The sequence below is a fragment of the Camellia sinensis genome, chromosome 4 (assembly GCF_055761805.1).
Source record: "Camellia sinensis isolate YWXY chromosome 4, ASM5576180v1, whole genome shotgun sequence".
NCBI lineage: Eukaryota > Viridiplantae > Streptophyta > Magnoliopsida > Ericales > Theaceae > Camellia > Camellia sinensis.
In genome coordinates this window covers 41,722,548-41,742,487 of record NC_138964.1, presented here as the reverse complement: position 1 = coordinate 41,742,487, position 19,940 = coordinate 41,722,548, and the positions used below count along the sequence as shown (strand labels likewise).

At 37.4% G+C, this 19,940-nt stretch overlaps 1 protein-coding gene, 1 long non-coding RNA gene and 1 pseudogene across 2 annotated transcripts; 2 read left to right on the top strand and 1 right to left on the bottom strand.

Annotated features, from left to right (window-relative positions):
• Nucleotides 1–5,975: 5,975 nt before the first annotated feature.
• LOC145823710 (uncharacterized) lies at nt 5,976–7,377 on the bottom strand. The gene is made up of 2 exons (XM_082923226.1): nt 6,297–7,377; nt 5,976–6,196 (listed from the first exon to the last, which is right to left on the bottom strand). The coding sequence occupies exons 1-2, from the start codon at nt 7,375–7,377 to the stop codon at nt 5,976–5,978; spliced, it is 1,302 nt and encodes a 433-aa protein (XP_082779352.1).
• LOC145823709 (uncharacterized) lies at nt 7,376–18,130 on the top strand (annotated as a pseudogene).
• A 620-nt stretch (nt 18,131–18,750) lies between these two features.
• LOC145789037 (uncharacterized) lies at nt 18,751–19,634 on the top strand. The gene is made up of 3 exons (XR_014365600.1): nt 18,751–18,878; nt 18,958–19,057; nt 19,423–19,634. It is a non-coding gene; the product is annotated as an uncharacterized LOC145789037 (long non-coding RNA).
• Nucleotides 19,635–19,940: the final 306 nt, after the last annotated feature.

The window sequence follows — 19,940 nt, the reverse complement described above, 5'->3', positions numbered from 1 at the left end:
GGACAGCAGCTGGCCCCAAACAAAGGAGAGCCCTTCAACAAAGTTGAAGAGGGACTCGAAAAAAGTCACTTTATAGTTTATATTAAGTCTCGAAAATAAACACAAGTGAGGCTAAAACAACATGCAAGAAAAAGGCCTAAGAGAGGGATAAAGAGACAAGTGGTAGCAGCTGGCCTCAAACAGAGGAGAGCCCTTCAACAAAGTTGAAGAGAGGCTCAAAACAAGACATTTTACAGTTTATGACCAAATCCAAAACAGCTCACAATTAAGACTAAAATACCATGCAAAAATAGGCCTAAAAGAGAGATTAAACACAAAGGGTAAGGAGAAGACCTCAAACAGTAAAATGTCCTGGATCAAACAAGAAGAGGAGCTCAAAATATGACTATTTACAGTTCAGGTCGGAGCTCAAAAATGTAAGCAAAAGGGGCTAAGGTATAGAACAAAATAAGGCAAGAAAGAGGGAGAAGAGGACTCACCCTTGTAGCACAAGTCTTCAGCAGCTTTTGGACCAAGGAAAGGTGCTCCTAACCTCTGAAAAACCACCTCAAGTTGCTGGAATGGAGTGTGGAGGTTGTAGGCTTGGAGGTGGTGTGTAAAGGGTGCATGAACCTTAGGGTTTGGAGGGTTGAATGAGAGATATAGAGGGTGTATGTATCAATGCCTCAGCTGGTTTTTGTAACCCCTCAAAATGGAGCTGGGGTGATGGCTTTATAAAGGAGAGGCCAAGGGAAAATGGGGGGGGGAAAACAAATTCAAATTTCCCCCCTAAATGGCAGCCCCTCGAATACAGAATCTGGAGAAAAACAGCTGGCACAACTGGAATACACTTGGAGAAAGGATCATGGCCGGCCAGGTTCAAAAGGTTCAAGTGGCGGCCGGCCACCCCCCCTGGCCGGCCGACCAGGGGTCAAAAGGGTCAATCAAAATTGCTGGTCGGCCACCCCGAAAGGGTGGCCTCCCATGTGTGCACAACACAAGTATGTGGTCAAAACCCAGAAAATGTGAACCAGGAGAGAGAAAAGCCAACTTTTTAGAGGGATTCAAAAGGGTCAGAGACAATTACTGGCCGGTCTATTCATATTGGTGGCCTCCCAGGTTTGTACAACACAAATATGGGGTTTAGGGCTAAAGAAAGTGGCCCGGGAGTGGTCAACATTAGCTTTCTAGTGAGGAAAACGGACAACGGAGAGCGATGAAGAAATAAAATTGGCTTTTCAGAAAATATTGATGGCCTCCCACCCTCCTACAAGCTTTCTAACAATGAAAGTAAGATCTCCACCAAAAATGAACCAAAACGGATTCAAAATGGAGGTTCGGGGACCGAAACGCGTGGCTCAGGGCCCCGAAAACAGACTGTTAGGCACCGGAAGTGGCGTTCGACCACGAAGTTGGTCTCTCGAGCCATAGTGTCCCCCAAAAAGGAGTAAATAAGATGTGTGCCGAAAACCGGAGCAAACGGAGGTGGTTAGGCGGTCCCGAACCGAGGCACACGGTCGTCGGCTCCGAAAAATCAGAAACCGGGCTCCAAACGGGAAAAATGGCCTACGATCACGAAACGTAGCCTACGGCCACTGAGAGATATCTACGAGACCTCTCTCTCCCTTCGGGAAGAGAAAACAAAGAAAACAGGACCTGGTTCGCAAACCGAGGCAAAGCACAAAAGATCCCCGAAGTCTGGAGGCAAGGCTCGCAGCCGAGACTCCACAACTTCTGAACGAGCACAATATGCAATATCACCGAGCGCTCAATCAGTGACGTCTGAGTCTTAAGGTCGGTCAAAAATGGGGTGTCTACAATAACATACATCACAAACAATTATAACATTTATAAAAAAAAAATCATAACCTTTTTACAATGTGCACCATTTAAAAGGGTGCACATTGTAAATTTCTCCTTCTACAATTTCCATATTTTATAAATCAACATGAATATAGAAAAACATATTTATTTATGTTTTTCATGCTCTTTTTTTTGTTTTTTTCCTCACGTTTTATGTAGATAGAAATTGATGTTATAGTCCATACTTTGTTTTTAAAAGTATAGGGCCTTCTTAGCAGATCATTTACATAAAAAATCAAATCGATTGGATTATTGTATTCACATAATTTAATGACATTTGTCTTCAAAATAATGAACAGTTAGGGCTGGTCTTGGCCCAACCGCCGCTTTGGGCCCCTAAAAATGAGTGGACTACTAGTCTACAATAGGCCCAGATCTGAATTTGTAATGCCTAGATAAAAGACCTCCACAAAATTCATTGAAAATTCAAAATTAATATATGGCTGATGTGGTGAATTATTTAAAACTAATAGATAATTATTTTTATCGAAAAAAATGAAAAAGTTGATTGATATTGTGAGTTATTTGAAATTAATAGTTATTTCTCAAAAGAAAATTTTCAATGAAAAATGTAAAAATGGTGATGTTTAAAGTGATATTTTGTTACAGTATGTTCACTTTTTATTTAATACTTAAGTTTGGGTTATATGATCATTTTTTTTAATTACAAACTTTGTTATATATTTAACTGAAATTTTAAGATAATAGTTATATACGGAAGTAACCTTTTTGTAAACATTGTAAAAATAAATAAATAAATAAATAATATGAATACATAATCTTTTGATCACAATTTTTAATTTTATATATATATATATATATATATAGAGGTAAGAAAGGCCCCATATCAATAGTTCGTTGTAGGCCCAAAAATGTACTTTGTAACGGTTTATTCTCAAAATTATATTTACCTTCTATTTTTTTAAGCAAATAAGAATGAATCTTGTGGTTATTATTTTCTGAATAACTTGATTTTTTTATGACCTTCTCATAAAATCATATAAAAAAGGACGCTCGGTTCATAAATCGAAATTTAAATTTTGTTTAGCCAAAAGTTGAGGCACTAAAATAGTTTGCCCGTAAGGGTAAACTTAGGAGTGTTTTGGAAAGAATGAAGTGGATTAAAAACTGGGAAGTGACTTTTAATCCACTTTCCAAAATAGCCTTTAGACAAAACTGTTAGCTTTTGATAAAACTCTCTTTAAAATGAACTATATTTTGTATTGAATTTTTCTCACTTATTGATTCATATATTTTGCCCAAAGGCTTACATCCTTTTATATAGAGAAGGTTATACATAAGTTCAATGAATAAGATCCATGAATCTAAACAATCTTACAATTAACTAGGTACATGAATATAATCTAGACAATGTACTTAATAAATATAAAATACATTAATATAAAAATACATGAATACAAAGAATGTATGAACTCAATGTATCCAATGCATGCAATGTATCCAATGTATCTAATGTAAATACGGCATTAATTTTAACACACCCCCTTAATGCCATATTGTCTGACACCCAACATTTCTCTAAAAAATTCAAATTTGTCCCTTGGTAGAACTTTGGTGAAGATGTCCGCAACTTGATCTTCAGTCTTGCAATACTTGATTTGAATCTCATCATCTTCCGCAGCTTCTCTAATGAAATGATGTTTGATAGCAATGTGTTTGGTAAAAGAATGGTAGACGGGATTCTTAGCCATAGCAATAGCAGACTTATTATCACACATAATTGGAGTAGCTTCACCTTGCTTCTCACCAAAATCATCCAAAATTCTTCTTAGTCAAATTGATTGTGTAGTTGCCAATGATGCTAAAATATATTCAGCTTCAACAGATGATTGTGCCACAGTTTGTTGTTTCTTGGATGACCAAGAAATTACGCTTGATCCAAGAGAAAATGCATACCCAAAAGTGCTTCTCATATCATCAATACATCCGGCCCAATCACTATCACAAAATCCAATTAACTTTGCATCAAGAAATTTCTCATAAAAAATTCCATAATCAAGTGTACCTTGAATGTATCTCAACACTCTTTTTGCAACCCCAAAATGAATTTGGCTTGGACTGTGCATGAACCGAGACAATAAACTTGTAGCATACATGATGTCCGGTCTTGTAGCAGTTAAGTATAACAAACTTCCAACCAAACTTCTATAACAAGATGCTTCAGCTTCTTTGCTTCCATCTTCCTTTGACAACTTTTCATTCACAATCAAGGGAGTAGCAACTGATTTGCAATTCTTCATTTGGAATTTCTCAAGAAGTGTTTGAGCATACTTCTTTTGGAAAATAAAAACACCACCATTGTTTTGGTAAATTTCAATGCCTAAAAAATGATCCAATAGTCCCAAATCACTCATTTCATATTTCTTCATCATCTCCCTTTTAAAATCTTCAATCAATTTTTCATCACTACTAGTAAAAACCAAATCATCAACATAAAGTGAAACAATGAGAATACCGGTTGTACCTTGCCTCTTGATGTACAAAGTTGGCTCACTTTTGCTTCTTTGAAAACCCTTTTCATTGAAGTAAGCATCAATTTCACTAGACCATACCCAGGGTGCTTGTTTTAGGCCATATAAAGCCTTCTTCAACTTGTACACTTTACCTTCTTTGCCTTTGACAACAAAGCCTTGAGGTTAATCAACATACACCTCTTCTTCTAATTTTCCATTCAAAAATGCTGATTTTACATCAAGTTGGTGCAAGAACCAACCCTTTTGGGCTGCCAAAGCAATGATAGCTGTAATTGTATCAAGTAGAGCCACAGGAGCAAAAGTTTCTTGGAAATCAATTCCAGGTTGTTGTGAATACCCTTTTGCCACAAGTCTTGCTTTGTTCTTTTGAATAGAGCCATCTGGATTAAACTTTCTTTTGAAAATCCACTTCACACCAATTATTTCTTTTTCTTTTGGTTTCTCCACTAGCTCCCAAGTCTTGTGCTTCCCAATCACATGAATTTCATCTTCCATAGCTTTCTTCCATGCTTCATCTCTAATTGCCTCTTCAAAATTTTCAAGTTCAACAATGCATAAATTGCATCTTGCATACGCATCACTAAGACTCCTTATATTTCTTGGAGTTAAACTTAGAGATGAAGAACTTGAACTTGAACTTGGAGAAGATTGTGAACTAGCAATTAGTGACCCTCTTTGTGGAGATTCAAGAGTTGCAACATCTTCAATTTGTGGACTTTCCGATTCTTCATTGAAAGCAATGCTTTGATCTTGGACTTTCTTTTCCTTCCAATGAAAAGATGCCTTCTCATCAAAGAGAGCATCTCTACAAATAATCACCTTCTTTTGATCCAAACTGAAAAGTCTATAGCCTTTGGATTTCGAGCTGTAACCCACAAAGATGCATTTCTTACTATTTTCATCAAGCTTGTGCCTCACTTCTTTTGGAACATGAGCATAACAAATGCAACCAAACACCTTCAAATGATTCACCGATGGTTTCCTTCCACTCCAAGCTTCAAATGGAGTTTTGTCCTTAAGAGCTTTTGTAGGACATCTATTCATCAAGTAAACTGCTGTATACACGGCCTCACCCCAAAAGGTTTTGGGTAGCCCCTTCTCATGTAGCATAGACTTGGACATCTCCTCTATGGTTCTATTCTTTCTTTCTGCCACACCATTTTGTTGTGGAGTGTACCCAACAGTCAACTGCCTTTCCATTCCAATATCTTTACAAAATTTCATAAACTCATTTGAGTTGTATTCTCCGCCTCTATCACTTCTTAATACTTTCATCAAACAACCACTTTGTCTTTCAACAAGATTTCGAAATTTCTTGAAGATAGAGAAAACTTCACTCTTTTGTCTCATGCAATACAACCAAGTCATTCTAGTAAAATCATCAACAAAGATAATGAACTACTTGTTACCTCCATGAGTTGGTGTATCCATGGGTCCTCACACATCGATATGGACAAGCTCCAATGGTGCTTTAGCTCTCCATGCTTTCTCCTTTGGAAATGACTCCCGGTGATGCTTTCCAAGTGCACAACCTTCACAAATATGTTGCATTTCATGAATGGTTAGCAACCCAAAAACCATATTGTTTTGTTGTAGATGCTTCAAGTTTTGAAAATTCAAGTGCCCAAATCTTCTATGTCAAAGCCATGAATTATCAATCACATCCATCTTCAAAGCCGCATTTTTGCTATATCGAAAAATGAGAGGAAAACTTCTATTCTTCTCCATATTGATTTTTGCTACAACTTGGCTTTTCCCTCCTTTGTCAAAATTTTTGCAAAAATCATCTTCGAAGTGAACAAGATATCCATGCCCCATAAGTTGTCCAACACTTAGCAAATTTTGCTCCAAGTCTGGAACTAAGAGAACATCGGAAATGAATCTTGTACCCATCTTGGTTTCTATAGCAATAGTACATTTTCCTTTTGTTTGGACTAAGGCACCATTCCCCATTTTTACTTGAAAACTGGAGGAAGCATCCATTTTCACAAAAATTGCTTTCATCTCCTATCATGTGATTGCTACATCCGCTATCGAGAAACCATACATCCTTGGTTTGATTTGATGCCTTGTGACAAGCATAGAACATGTGCCCTTCACTTTCTTGCTCCTTGGAAAAATTAGCTTGTTGAGTGCTCTTGGCGTGGCAATCCTTCTTGACATGCCCAAATATGTTGCAATTGTAACAGTTTGGCTTTCTTCGAAACCAACAATCTTTATCAACATGATTGCTTCGGTTGCAAATTCCACACTTTTGTTGAGTGGACTCTTCATTTTCCTTTCTTTGAAAATTAGACCTTCCTCTTCCTCTTGCATTTCTTGCTCTTCCGGTTACATTTCTTCCTCCTCCTCTTCCTCTTCCTTGGGAATTAGAGGTACTAACATTAAGCTTGGATTGAAATACACTTTCAATTGACTTTTCAGATTGCCTACTCAACCTTTGCTCAAATGTTTTAATTGAACACATCAAATCTTCAATACTCAAATCAACAAGATCTTTAGTTTCTTCAATAATAACAACAATAGGATTGTATTTCTCCAGTAAACTTATCAAAATTTTCTCAACAACTCTTTGATTAGTAATATTATCCCCATAAATTTTCATTTGGGTTACAAGTTCCATAACCCTAGAAAAATAATCCTTCAAAAATTCCGTATCCTTCATCTTTAAATTTTCAAAATCTCTTTTCAATGATTGAAGTTTGATGGTTCTTACCGTCAAGTTGCCTCTATACTCTTTCTGAAGAATATCCCATGCCTCCTTCGCTTTTGTCGCATTGATAATTCTTGGAAAGATTGCTTCTAAAACTCCTTGTTGAATAAAAGAGAGAGCCTTTGAATCCTTCTTCCTTTGCTCTTTTAATTGGTTCTTTTGGGGATTTGTCAAAGCTCCTTCATCTTCAGGTTCCTCGAACCCATTCTCAACAAGATCCCAAAGCTCCGTATAGACAAAAATAGTTCTCATTTTTACATACCAAAAATCAAAATTTTCACCATTAAAGATAGAAGTGGATACATTTTGGTTGTTGGGATTCGCCATGGACGTCGGTTTGTTCTTCTTCGGGGCTTGTTATCCCGTATCTGATCTCTACGCCCGGCTTTCTCTTGACCAAACCAAAGCTCTGATACCACTTATGTTAGCTTTTGATAAAACTCTCTTTAGAATGAACTATATTTTGTATTGAATTTTTCTCACTTATTGATTCATATATTTTGCCCAAAGGCTTACATCCTTTTATATAGAAAAGGTTATACATAAGTACAATGAATAAGATCCGTGCACCTAAACAACCTTACAATTAACTAGGTACATGAATATAATCTAGACAATGTACATTCTTTGTATTCATGTATTTTTATATTAATGTATTTTATATTTATTAAGTACGTTGTCTAGATTATATTCATGTACCTAGTTAATTGTAAGGTTGTTTAGGTTCATGAATCTTATTCATTGAAGTTATGTATAACCTTCTCTATATAAAAGGATGTAAGCCTTTGGGCAAAATATATGAATAAATAAGTGAGAAAAACTCAATACAAAATATAGTTCATTCTAAAGAGAGTTTGATCAAAAGCTAACATAAGTGGTATCAGAGACTAAACTATCCATGTATACATATTTATTGTATACCCAAGTATACCCAAACCAAACCCTAACACAAACTCTCTCTCTCTCTCTCTCTCTCTCTCTCTCTCTCTCTCTCTCTCTCTCTCTCTCTCTCTCTCTCTCTCTCTCTCTCTCTCTCCTCTGCTGCCAAAACCAGAAATCCAAAATTGGCATATGTCACTACGCTTCTACCTTTTTACTTCAGCATTGTCACTGGAAATAGCAGTTGTACCATCGTCTCAATTCTAAGAAAGCAATTCAGATCAAACAAGGTGGTTTTGTTAAAGAAATCTTTAAGAAGTTTGAAGTGTCAATATTCGATCTCATGAAACTATCAACTCTGAACTCCACAGAACAGTTGGTTTCTCAAGCCATCCAAGGCATAAAATACTTTTCCGAAGAAACAACTTTGAATTTGATTAAATATGTATCTATATACTTGCACAGTTGTTTCAAGTTCGACATTAAAACATCTCATCAGAAACCCACAATCGTTATAGTGGTAGATGTTTATATTTCGAGGACCACGAGCTATATGCGAAAAAGGCTTTCACGGAAACAAGTTAAAATACAGAAAGTCGTGGATGTAAACAGTGAAAACGCTTCATGAAAGCTTTCTGCTGATGAAGTTCAAGAGATTCGGGGTATGTTAAGGTTGCTTCTGAAGGAACCGATGCTTTTGTGGGTGAAACCAATATCGAACCAGAAGCGTCAAGGGCTTCACCAGGTTGAGGCTGCAATGAAGGTGAAGGAGTTGGAAGGTGATGATAAAGAGGTAGACGCGTGTTCGATTTGTTTAGAGGGGATTTGTGGAGGGATGATGGTTGCGATAACACCTTGCTCTCATATGTTCCACAGAGACTGCTTGTTCAAGTGGCTGCTAAAGGTTCGTCGATGTCCGTTTTGTAGATCATGTTGTGCTATCTTGGTTTAGAGTTTGTGTGATATCTATGTGTATTATGAACCTAATATAATATAATTCATCTATAGTCATTCTTTGATCTTAATATGTTTTGTTTGTATTATGATTCTTTGATCTTTATATGTCCAGTGGTCCTTTAAAGTGAACTGTCCTCTATAAAGAAACAATTTTTTTATTAGTATTATATATATATATATAATAAAGGCTTCATTTTAGATTAAATTTCTTTAATATCAAGCAGTGTTATGCAAGTTTTCTAGGTGGTTCAAAGTATTTGGTCCTCGTTATGAAATAATTATAAAAACAATGATTGATTAAGATTTAAAAAAGAAAAAAGAAAAAAACAGAACCTAGTAAGATAAAAATGAAGAAAAGAAGCTTATTCAAGATGATGAAAAGATTGCAATGCCAAAATTAAACTCTTGTCCTTAAGATTGATTAAGCCTCCATTCGATGCAGAATGTAGATGGCTCTTGGTGATCATTCTCCAGGATACAACAGCGAGCTTTAACTCATTATAGAGTAGTCCAAGGAAATAGAAGAACAGAAGAAGAAAGCAGAAAATAGGAGATGATTTCTGTCTAGTCTTCTTCATTTATTTGTACTTTTGTTATTCTGTTTTGATTTGGTACACGAACAGATGTTTTTCTTGCTTTCCATTCAATATCTTAGATTAACTAACATCACAGCCTTTCTAGATTTTTCATTTTCGATCAGCAAAAGAACAAAAAAAATTTAGTAATGAAAATCAAGGGCGGGCGCAAAAAGCATCAAAGCAAGCAAGACCATCCCAACTATCTTGGCCCCAAATCACTAGATTTTTCATGGATTATCTTCTTGATCCAAGCAAGCCTTTCCAGATTTTTCATGGATTAGCTTCTTGATCCAATTGTCTCAATGTCGGTATATTTGTTATTATAGCAGCTCCTTAGAAGCCCCAAACTGGTTTTTCACTTATTTTTTCAACATAATTACAACTTTTGAAACCAAAAGAAAAAAAAAAAACGGCAAGTAACAAACAATGAATCAAACCGTACGAAGTATCAAAACAAAGAAAGCTAATTAACAAAAATAAAGCTGCAAAAGGACTACAAGCATGTTACATACATCTGTGAATAAAGGCAATCAAAAGTAAATTCGACTTTCATGTTCTGCCTCAGAAAATTTGCCACTAAAGCTGTTACACTGAAGAATTGGTAATCACACTCATCTTCACATATCTAAGAAGCACAAAATAGTATAGTTGATAAACAAAAATATATTAATGGTAGGCCGATGCAATCATAGTCTTGCCAGTGTTGCCATAGATGCATATAGAAATCAAGACAAATGTACCAGGTCAAGATATATGATGCTAATGTAGTCTTGCCATAAACGCTTAATTTTTTTTTTCTTTTTTTTTTTATCAGAGAAAAAGAGAGATTTTATAGATGGGGAGAAATTACAATGAAGCAATAATAGATCAAAGGTCAAGGTGAAAAAAAATGCATAATTACACAGCAAAGATATAATAGAAGACAGAACAATGGTGGAAGAAATAAAACGAAGCACAACAAAATTAGTAGCAACGAAAAGTAGCCCATTGGAGGCATAAACAACATCTAATCAAGCAAAATAAAACCAGAATTGCCTAACAAAACAATCCACTCAGGTCCTAGCAAAGAAGGGTCAACCATATCCAAGACGACTATGTAGAAAAATATGTATCTAATCTAACAATCCTAAATCTGATGAAGATGCTGCAAAAAACACTACAGGAAATGTGTGATTTAATGGCGCTTTTTTAACGGCGTTTTTTTAAACGCCACATTTTCTAATATTTAACGATGTTTTATAAACGTTGCAATTTAATTTAATAAAACGGTACCGTTTAACCTGTTTAAAAATGCCTTCGAATGTATCCCACATTTTAATTTAATAAAACGGTACTGTTTAACCCGTTTGGAAACGCCTTCGAATGTATCCCACTCTCACGTGCTCTCTCTCCCTCTTCAAACACTCATTCTAATCTGAGAAACCCTTCTTCTCACTTTGACTCACTCAAATTTGAGAAACACCAGTGTATGAATCTCGCTCGCTCGCTCTCTCTAAACCCTTAAAGTGATTTCGATATCGAAGTTCGGTGATCCAATCTCAGAGTGATTTCGATTTCATAGAGCAAAATAGATTTCATAGAGAAAAATCGATTTCAATATCAATTTGGAAGATACAATTCAACCTTCTTCAGCTCGGTGATTTTGATTTCGAAGTTTTCTCTCTCTCTCTCTCTCTCTCTCTCTCTCTCTCTCTCACTCTCGATTTCGAAGCTCCACCACCACCACCACCACCATCTGCATCGTCTACTAAGGTGAGCACTACTGTCTACAATCTCAATTTCGATGTCGAAGTTCTCTCTCTTTCTCTCAAAATCTCCATTCCGCTGATTCTTCTCCTAGGGTTTACAGTCTTGAATCTCCTCCTAGGGTTTGGATGTGAGGTCAGATTGTGTGTTATATCATCATTTCTATCGCAACTTTACTTTTTGTTGTGCTTAAATATCTCAATTGTTTAAATGTTGTTTTGATTATATTTCAGTCCCTTTGTTTGCGATTTGATATGTTAGCAGTGGCTTAATGCATTTCAGAGGTGCAAGTTAATAAAGTTTACGGTTGATTTGCATCCGTTATTTGTCGAACAAATCGAAGCTCCTCTTATCTGGATATATGGAATTTTCAAACTTTGTTGTGCTGATAATCTTCAAACTTTTTAAACAATAAATAATTTTCGAATCTCGTCTTTTGTATTGATAATTTTTAAACTTTGAGATATTATAGTTGCCTGTCTCTGCTCTTCTTTCCTTTTCTTTCAAGATTCTCTCTTCTGTTGTTTCTTATTCTTATTCTTTACTGCTATCTTATTATAGCACTGGCACATGTAATGTGTGTCAAAATTGCTTCTTCATTGTTTCAAATATGTTGAAAATTTTATGTTCTCTTCTCTTCCTTGTTTTTAAGCCTCAGTGGGCGAGAACTTGAGGAGGACAATGACGATATCTCAGTAATCAGTCCTTTGTAGTTGCTAAAATCTTATCCATGATTTAGATTTATGCAAGATTGATTTGAATGAGATGATGGACTTGATCTCCAATCAAAAGATTTAGATCTACAAGACCTGAAGCTGATCTTCTGAAGCATCTCTGAAATCTGAAGCGGTTGACTTTGTTGATTACTCACGTTGACTAACGAGAAACTGAGGTGATGATTTATATATATATATGCATACACACCTTCACCAACGAGAAACTGAGATGATGATTTATATATATGCATGTATTAGTGTTCATATTTGTTTGTGTGCGAATATATATCAATTTATGTTACTAAAAAGTGTAGATTTTATTATTTTCAAATGATTTGACTTAGGTACAGTGAATTCATTTCCTCCTTGTGGATTGTTATTAATTTTTTAAAGTCCTTGATGATTTGGAACCAATGACTACTATAGTGTCCTGGTGTAGACGTCCCCCCGGGAGGGAGATCCCCCCCCCCCAGCCGTTCTGTTCATATTGGGCTCACTACAATTCGGACTCTCAAATTGTCACGGTTCTTAATCTGAACCAAAGAGTCCAAATCCGGCAAATTGTTTTGAAAAATAGATTTTTAGAAAGAAGTGCCAAACATGGACTGCTTTGCCAGATACAGAGTCGCCACCTAAATATTTTATTTCGGGGAAATTTAGGAAACCCTGACTCGTTTGCCTAAGGCCACGTGTTCGTCATCACCAGAGTTGCCTCGGCTCGGGAACTTGGGTACGATTAGGGAAGGTCAGCTATGAGCACCCCCTCTCGCCCGATCCAAAGATCGGCCTCTACTAACTATGATATCTTGTTTTGAAAACATTATGCGTTCTTATTCCGGTTATTAGCCTAGATTTACTATGTGATGCGCACAGCACAAAAGTATAGACTGGATCGCCTAAATTGGAACAAAACATTTCATGTTTGCTTTTGAAAGCAGTTTGCTACTCGTAAGTAGGCTAAAATACAGGTTTTGCCACCCTCAAGTGGGCTTTAAAAAAGATGATTTTTGCCGCTATCAAGTGGGCTTAAAACTCACGGTTTTAATGCATTATTCCAATTTAGGTAATTCAACCTCCATCCACAGGCATTCAAGCAGTTATATCACATAAGCAAATAGCCTCATGGTAAGCATGCTGTCATGGCAACACCCACACGCATGCAAGGACACTAAAGCGTAAAAGCTTACCGAGTACTCCAAGCCAAAACAAAAGCTATGTTAGAAATCCATGCATGATCCTAACTATACAGAAATGCCTAATGTAACACATGCAGGAATGCGAATACAATAGGCTCAGCTATTCTAAAATGACATGTGAAATGCTACAACTAACATGTATTCAATTTGGAATTGAAACACAAATGCAGTTAGTATGATGCACCGAGCCCGGTGCATGCAAAACGAATGAATGTATGCAAACATACTATCATAAGTATGCTAATTGAAACATGCCCTAAACTAACCATCGAAAGCTAGTAAATAAAAGGGAAGAAAGACGTGGGGTTGGAAAACATACACACACTCACGCACACTTATTACATAATTGCCCTCGCTCGGAGGGTCCGAATAATATTACACAACCAAATGAATACTGCTAAATTAATTATTACAGAACTTCTAATTAATTAACGAATTAAATATAGAAGGCAGATGGCCGCAGCCTTGCCTCGGAATGCACTAATGGTGCATGCTTGACTCGTCTCGCCCGGAAACCCGTACCATGCCACTGTTGCCTCTGTTTACACTGCCTTGCTCCTCTGAAAATTTTCCCGAGTCCCAAGGATGCCTCTCTGAACATTGAGGAGCATCACCGACCAAGTGGGAACATCACCGGCCAAAGGGAATAGTCATCGACCATTGGTTTAACTATCGGCTAATTGTATTTGGTCGATCGGCACAATAAGTAGTCGGTCGGCCAAATGTTCCTGCAGAAATTTGTTTTGACAGCAGCAGAGGACAGACAGTGTATGGTATGGGATTTTCAAGCAAATGTGTGCATGGTCGCACTCCCTATCATGCAATGGACTCAAGGGAGCGTGGCTCTCGACCCTCGGGCCATCAATTATGCATTTTGATGCATGATGGCCTAAGAAGCCAAGCTTGCCATTCAATGTAAAATGCATGCAACAAAAGAGATGAGTGCCTTACACCCTATCATGCTTGAGATCAAGGGCATTGGCAACCGAGGAGTGAGACGTGTTTCGTCACTTTGAGTACGAACACACCTCACCCCTCATGCTTGGTTTGACACCCCAAACCAAGCAATGCAATGCATGTATACAAACATGGCCTAAATGTGCAAAACGACTAAGGCACAAAACATGCCAAATGCAATGTAACCTATGCATACAAATGTAATGTATTAAGCATGCGAGATGCAATGCAATGCAACCTATCATGTAATGCAAACATGGTATATTGCAAGCATGCAACTAGAGGCAATAAATCAAACATACAACTATACACAAGGATGGACTTAGACTAAAATGGGAGGCCTCAGCCACACCCCAAAACTGTGGCCAAAAGAGCCAAAAATGGCACAAATTAGGCATGCAAGCATGCACACATCAAGGCCTATCACCTAAACATGGAAGGGGGAGCCCTCAAGGACACTTAAGGGTGACAAACAAAAACATCAAATACTTATGTTAAACTCTAAAGAAAAAAAAAATACGAAGGATGATGCTGAAATATGCTAGGAAATGGATGTAAAAAAAGGGAGCATTCAAGGCCTCAAATGAGGGCATTACTCAACTCCTACCCCAAGAAAATAAGGCATGGATTTTTCAATGCAAAACAGAGTTTTAGCATGCAAAAGGGACCCCTAAAACCCAATGTCATGGCAACCCAAAGCCTCAAACACATAAGCATGCACAATGCTCATTTTAAGGCTCAACAAGACAACTCTTCAAGGCATGAAAGGGATGATGAATGTAATCATGCAAGCATGGATTAGGGACTGAGACGGCATGTAAAATGACCCCAAATCACTGAAACAACCCAACTAAAGCATGCTCATAACTCACATCCTCAAGGCTCACAAGCCAGAATGCAAAGAGGCTATACCAAACATGGCAAATATGATCAAAACAGCACCCCACAGACCTCAACCATGGTAATACATAGCAAAGAACTTCACAAAGTTGGGCCAAAATATGAGAGCATGGTAGGCTAGATGCAAGATGCACTTCTAGGAAAAATGGGGGAATACAAGGCAAGTATATTAGGCATGAAAGAGGTCATTAATCTAAAAAAACACAGAGGCATAATATGACCCAATAACACCCAAAAACCTCTGGAATGAAGCCAAGAACAACTAATCATACATGCTACCCTTATGGGCCAAAAATGCAAACAAAAGAAAGACCAAGGGAGAGGGGTGTCCCTCCCCTATGTAAGAATTCAAAACCCCTTCTTCACCACTGAAAATCCACTGGACTTCAGTGGTGAGAAGGCCAATACACAAGAGGTTCCAAAGCTTAACAAAGAGAGTACAAAAAGGGCCAAACAAGGCCTAAGAGGGGGAGATCGACCCCAAACAATAAAATGACCTTAATGAAGTATCTTGAGCATGCAAATACAAGACTTTTTTTAGTTATACACGAAGCTCAAATCAGTATGAAAAGCAGGTCAAAAGCTAGTGCAAGATTGGAGAATTTAAAGCAAAAGTGTTACCCTTGAAGAACACCTCAAGAACAGCAAGTCCAGCCACCTTCTTCTGATCAAAACGAGCTCAAAACCTCAAGAATAAACCCTCAACACCTCCCAAAGTCAAAGTATGGTGTAATGGTGTGTGTCTTAGTGCAAAAGTAAGAACAAATCACCCTTTTAGGCCCTCAAACACACACAAATGAAGAGAGAGAGGGAGATATAGAGAGAGAAGATGTATGTATCAGAATTTATATGTTCTAGGTCTGATTTTGTTGAACCAAAACCAAGGAGAGGGTTTGTCTCCTTATATAGACCATCAAAGGTGCTAAGCTTCCAAGAGAAGCTAATTAAAATGATCAAGGCTTCTTCAAGAAGCCAAGGCAAAAGGGCCAAGGCTTCCTGAGGAAGCTGAGGTAGGGTTCAAGCTTCTTGAGGAAGCTAAGACAAAGGTCCAAGCTTCCTTAAGAAGCTAGACCAAAAGGGTGCAAAAGGGGCAAAACAGCCACAGATGTGCACGGGGGCAGGGTTTGTGCATTCCAGCTAGCACAGTTGGCATGCACTATGCCTGAAAAAGGTGAAAAGGTGGTACCGGCCTGAAAAGGAGGCCAACAGGTGGTCAGCTGGCCACACAAAATGCCGACCAGCCAATGGACTATTTCACCAATGGCCGGTAGCCTCAAAACATGGCCGGTGGCCTCAAGCCATGGCCGATGGCCTCAAGCCATGGCCGATGGGTATCAGGGGTAGCTACCAAGCTACTCTCTACCGTCAGGTGCAAAAACAAACAAGCCCTTGGTGTAAAACCAAGCACAGAACAAGCAAGTCGAGAGATCCTGAGGCAAGGCGTGTAGCCAAGACCTCCGGGAACTCAAAACAAACACGAACATGGATGATCACCGAGTGTTCAAGCGGTGACGTCCAAGTCTTGAGGACGGTCAAAAATGGGGTGTCTACACCTGGTATTGGAACAAATTGAGTCACATCTTCGCTTCATACTTGTTTGTTCCAATGAGCATGTGTTCTGCTATTATTATGGTTACTACTATGTGTTCTAATATCTCAATAGGACTTCTACAAGACGACTCAATTGGCGGCATAGATGTTAGTGCATTTCCTCCAAGAATTCTACTTATGAAGAGGAAAAGGAAGAGGACATTTCTAGAGCAATCTTGATTTGGGGAGCAATCAAATTACCAATTCACTCTGTTGCCTTGGTTCCTCTCACTGTGAGTTATTTTTTTAACTCTTCGATCTTTTGAGAATTCTTCAAAGTCATTTTCGTAATTTCGAGAGAAATCCAACATCAAGCTTGAAATGGTCATTTGTGCAACAAGTGCTTTACGAGGGGGCACAGCAGTCATTTCACTTATTTGGCATATCAAAAAAAAAAAAAAAAATCACCTATTTGAAACTGTATTCATTCCAATGCCCGCCATTTCGATTAAGTTATCAAGGATTTGGAGAGCCTTTGAGCTTTGCAGCGTTTGGTCCATTTGCTACGACTGCTTTTTACTTGCTACAGAGCAACACAAGGTTGTAGCTAATATTGATTTCTTGATAATCTTGGATTTCACTTCACATGCCTTATATGAGTATTGATTTTGGGTGATTAATACAGTGAACTTCCTATAACTGGCATAATCATTTCCGCATTGCTCCTAGTTGGCTTGACAACAACTCTAATCCTCTTTTGTAGTCACTTCCATCAGGTAAAATTTTCTTCCCTTGTTTTCTCTCCCCTTGATATTTCCACATCTCCCTATTCAAGGTATCCTTGTATCAGGTAACATGAATGGCATGCAACTCAGGTAAACGGAGATAGAGCTGTCAGAAAAATGTCCCCTCTGATAAGTACCCTAACATTAGAACTTCAAAATTCAAGGAAAATTGAACAATCGATTCACGTGTATTTATTTATTTATTTATTTTGGGTTTGATATCTTTGTTCAGGTTAGACTTGGCACGGAAACAGGGTCAAGGTGGTGAAAGTGGCTATATTCACACTTTATTTGCTTTTGCTTGTTCTTGGTCTTTGCAGAGCCCTCCCTTTTACTTGCATTGTAAGTTCGTTGATTTTAGAGCGTTCTTTAATGCGAAGAATGCTTAATTTAGGTGTCACATGATCTTTAGTGCCATTTGAAGTGCATCATACTTACCCATCCCACTACTCTAAATCTAATCATAGTTTTGTTTTAGTTTCTCTGTGCCCTAACCTTGCCCATTGGAAAACTAGTTGTCAACTACGTTGAGCAGAACCACAAGGTGAGTACTAACATTTTAAGCTTCAATTTTACTGTAGAATTACAGATTGGATGCTTATGAACCCTAGTTGTTACTCTTTTTATAGCTGAATTGGATTAGTTCTCTATTGTGGTATTGAGACTTCATTCTTATAGGACAAAATGAAGATCTTTATGGAAAAGTATTACTGTGTGAGATTGCATGCTTTATTCGGTGCTGCTTTGGCAGCTGGACTAGTAGCAGCCAGAACCATCGCCGGAAAATATGTTGACATGATGGTTTTTCTCTGATTTTCCACTCCATAGATTTCAAAATTTGCCTGGTGAGCATACATTTTTGCATTCTTGCTATTATGAGTATTCTGTGAAAGCAAATTTGGCTATACATCAAACACACATGTTAGTTTAGCATAGTCACATTGGACTCTCTTAAGGTTTTAATTCACATAGCACTGAGCCTCATTGTCATAAGAAATTTGTTAGTCACGTAGATGGAAAAATGATGATGTCATCTCTTTTACAATGAAATGTATATTTTTCCTTATTTATCTTTGTGTCTTCACACCATCTTCATTTGTTCCGGTCCCTTTAACCTCTCTAAAAAGGAGGTCACTGTAATTTTTTCAAAGTTGCGGAGTTCACTGGGAGATCAGTGTAATATACCCTAAATTAAATGACATGTTAGAATCTTGCTAAAGCTTGGATTCCCTCTGACATCTGTCCTCTTCCAGACAGTAGTTGATTTTGCTTGTGACTTGCTGGAAAGATTCAAAACTCTAGCAAGTTTTTGTTCACTAATTTCTTATGCTAAGTTTAGATGTTCCACTTCCAGCTGGTGATCACTTAAATTTAGATAGTCATGTTTGGTTTAAATATGTACAATAATAACCTTAATAGAATATTGACTTCCATTCTTGGCCATCGCAGGTGGGCAGTCATCATTAGCTGACTATTGCACTTATTATGTGGCTTATTCTGATGGCTCATGCAATCATGCACAGACATGAACAGTGCTCGACCACCTGACAGAATGTTAGGTGAGGTGAGAGGACATAGCTCAAGGTGAGATATGCTTATGGAACTTTTTTTAGATTCTCACATTTGAATTATGCATTGGCATAACTTTTGTTCATTCTTGTAGGTGTATGGCCTCATCATTAGTACGAACTGGGTTTGTAAGGGGTTCCATGACCCAAGGAAATGGTTGTTATCAGCACAGGTGTATAAATAATTCGCTGGAGGTATAATTTGGACCTTTAACTTTGGTTTTTAATACAAGGATTCTGAGCTCATATATGTTGAATAGAATGGCTGCAACGAAACATTGTACGAGTTCGATTTTGAATTTATTTCCTTCAAAGAATGCTACTGATACCATCTCTTTTAGGACCATTATGGAAAAATTGTCTTTACATTGAAAAACCAATTCCTTGGCAAAAGTATAATTATCTTTAAATTATAAAATTTTCCTAATTATGATCGACTGAGCCGCGTCGTTTCTTCATTTATGTTCAGTAATGAGTTAAGGACTCACTTTTGAACTGTATGGTGTCAGTTTTTTATGTGATATTCCAATGTAACTGTGAACTTCTTTACTTCTTTTTAGGTTGCTGTTGATGGTGTTTGGAAAGTGTGTCCTGCGGCTGGTGGACCAGTTCAGTGTCTTGGATTCAGCAACATGTGATGTTAATACAATAAACAGCTATAGGAACTGACTTCCTTGTATTGCTATTCAGTCTTAATGTTGAAGTTTGAAGACCTTAATTAACTGCTTTATCTTTCTTTTTCGGCATTCTGGAATTATGCAAAGATGTTTGAGCATGGGGTAATTTAGGCATGCTAAAAATCTGTCAAGGACATCAATTAAGGTGTTACCTTCTAATTAATAGTATAAAATATGCGCTTATATATGAATTTATGGGTTTTGAGATTTGTGAAGTAAACATTTAATTCTGTACTCGTCATTGAAATTCTTTGTATTTTCTTTGTGATATTATGTGCAAAATTCCTCTTATTAAGGGTAAATAAGTAGTATACATTATGCTGAACATGACACTCATAGACTCATAGTGTTTTATTACCTGTCATGATTAGTTTAGGTAGTATGTTGTAGAGTTTCTAATA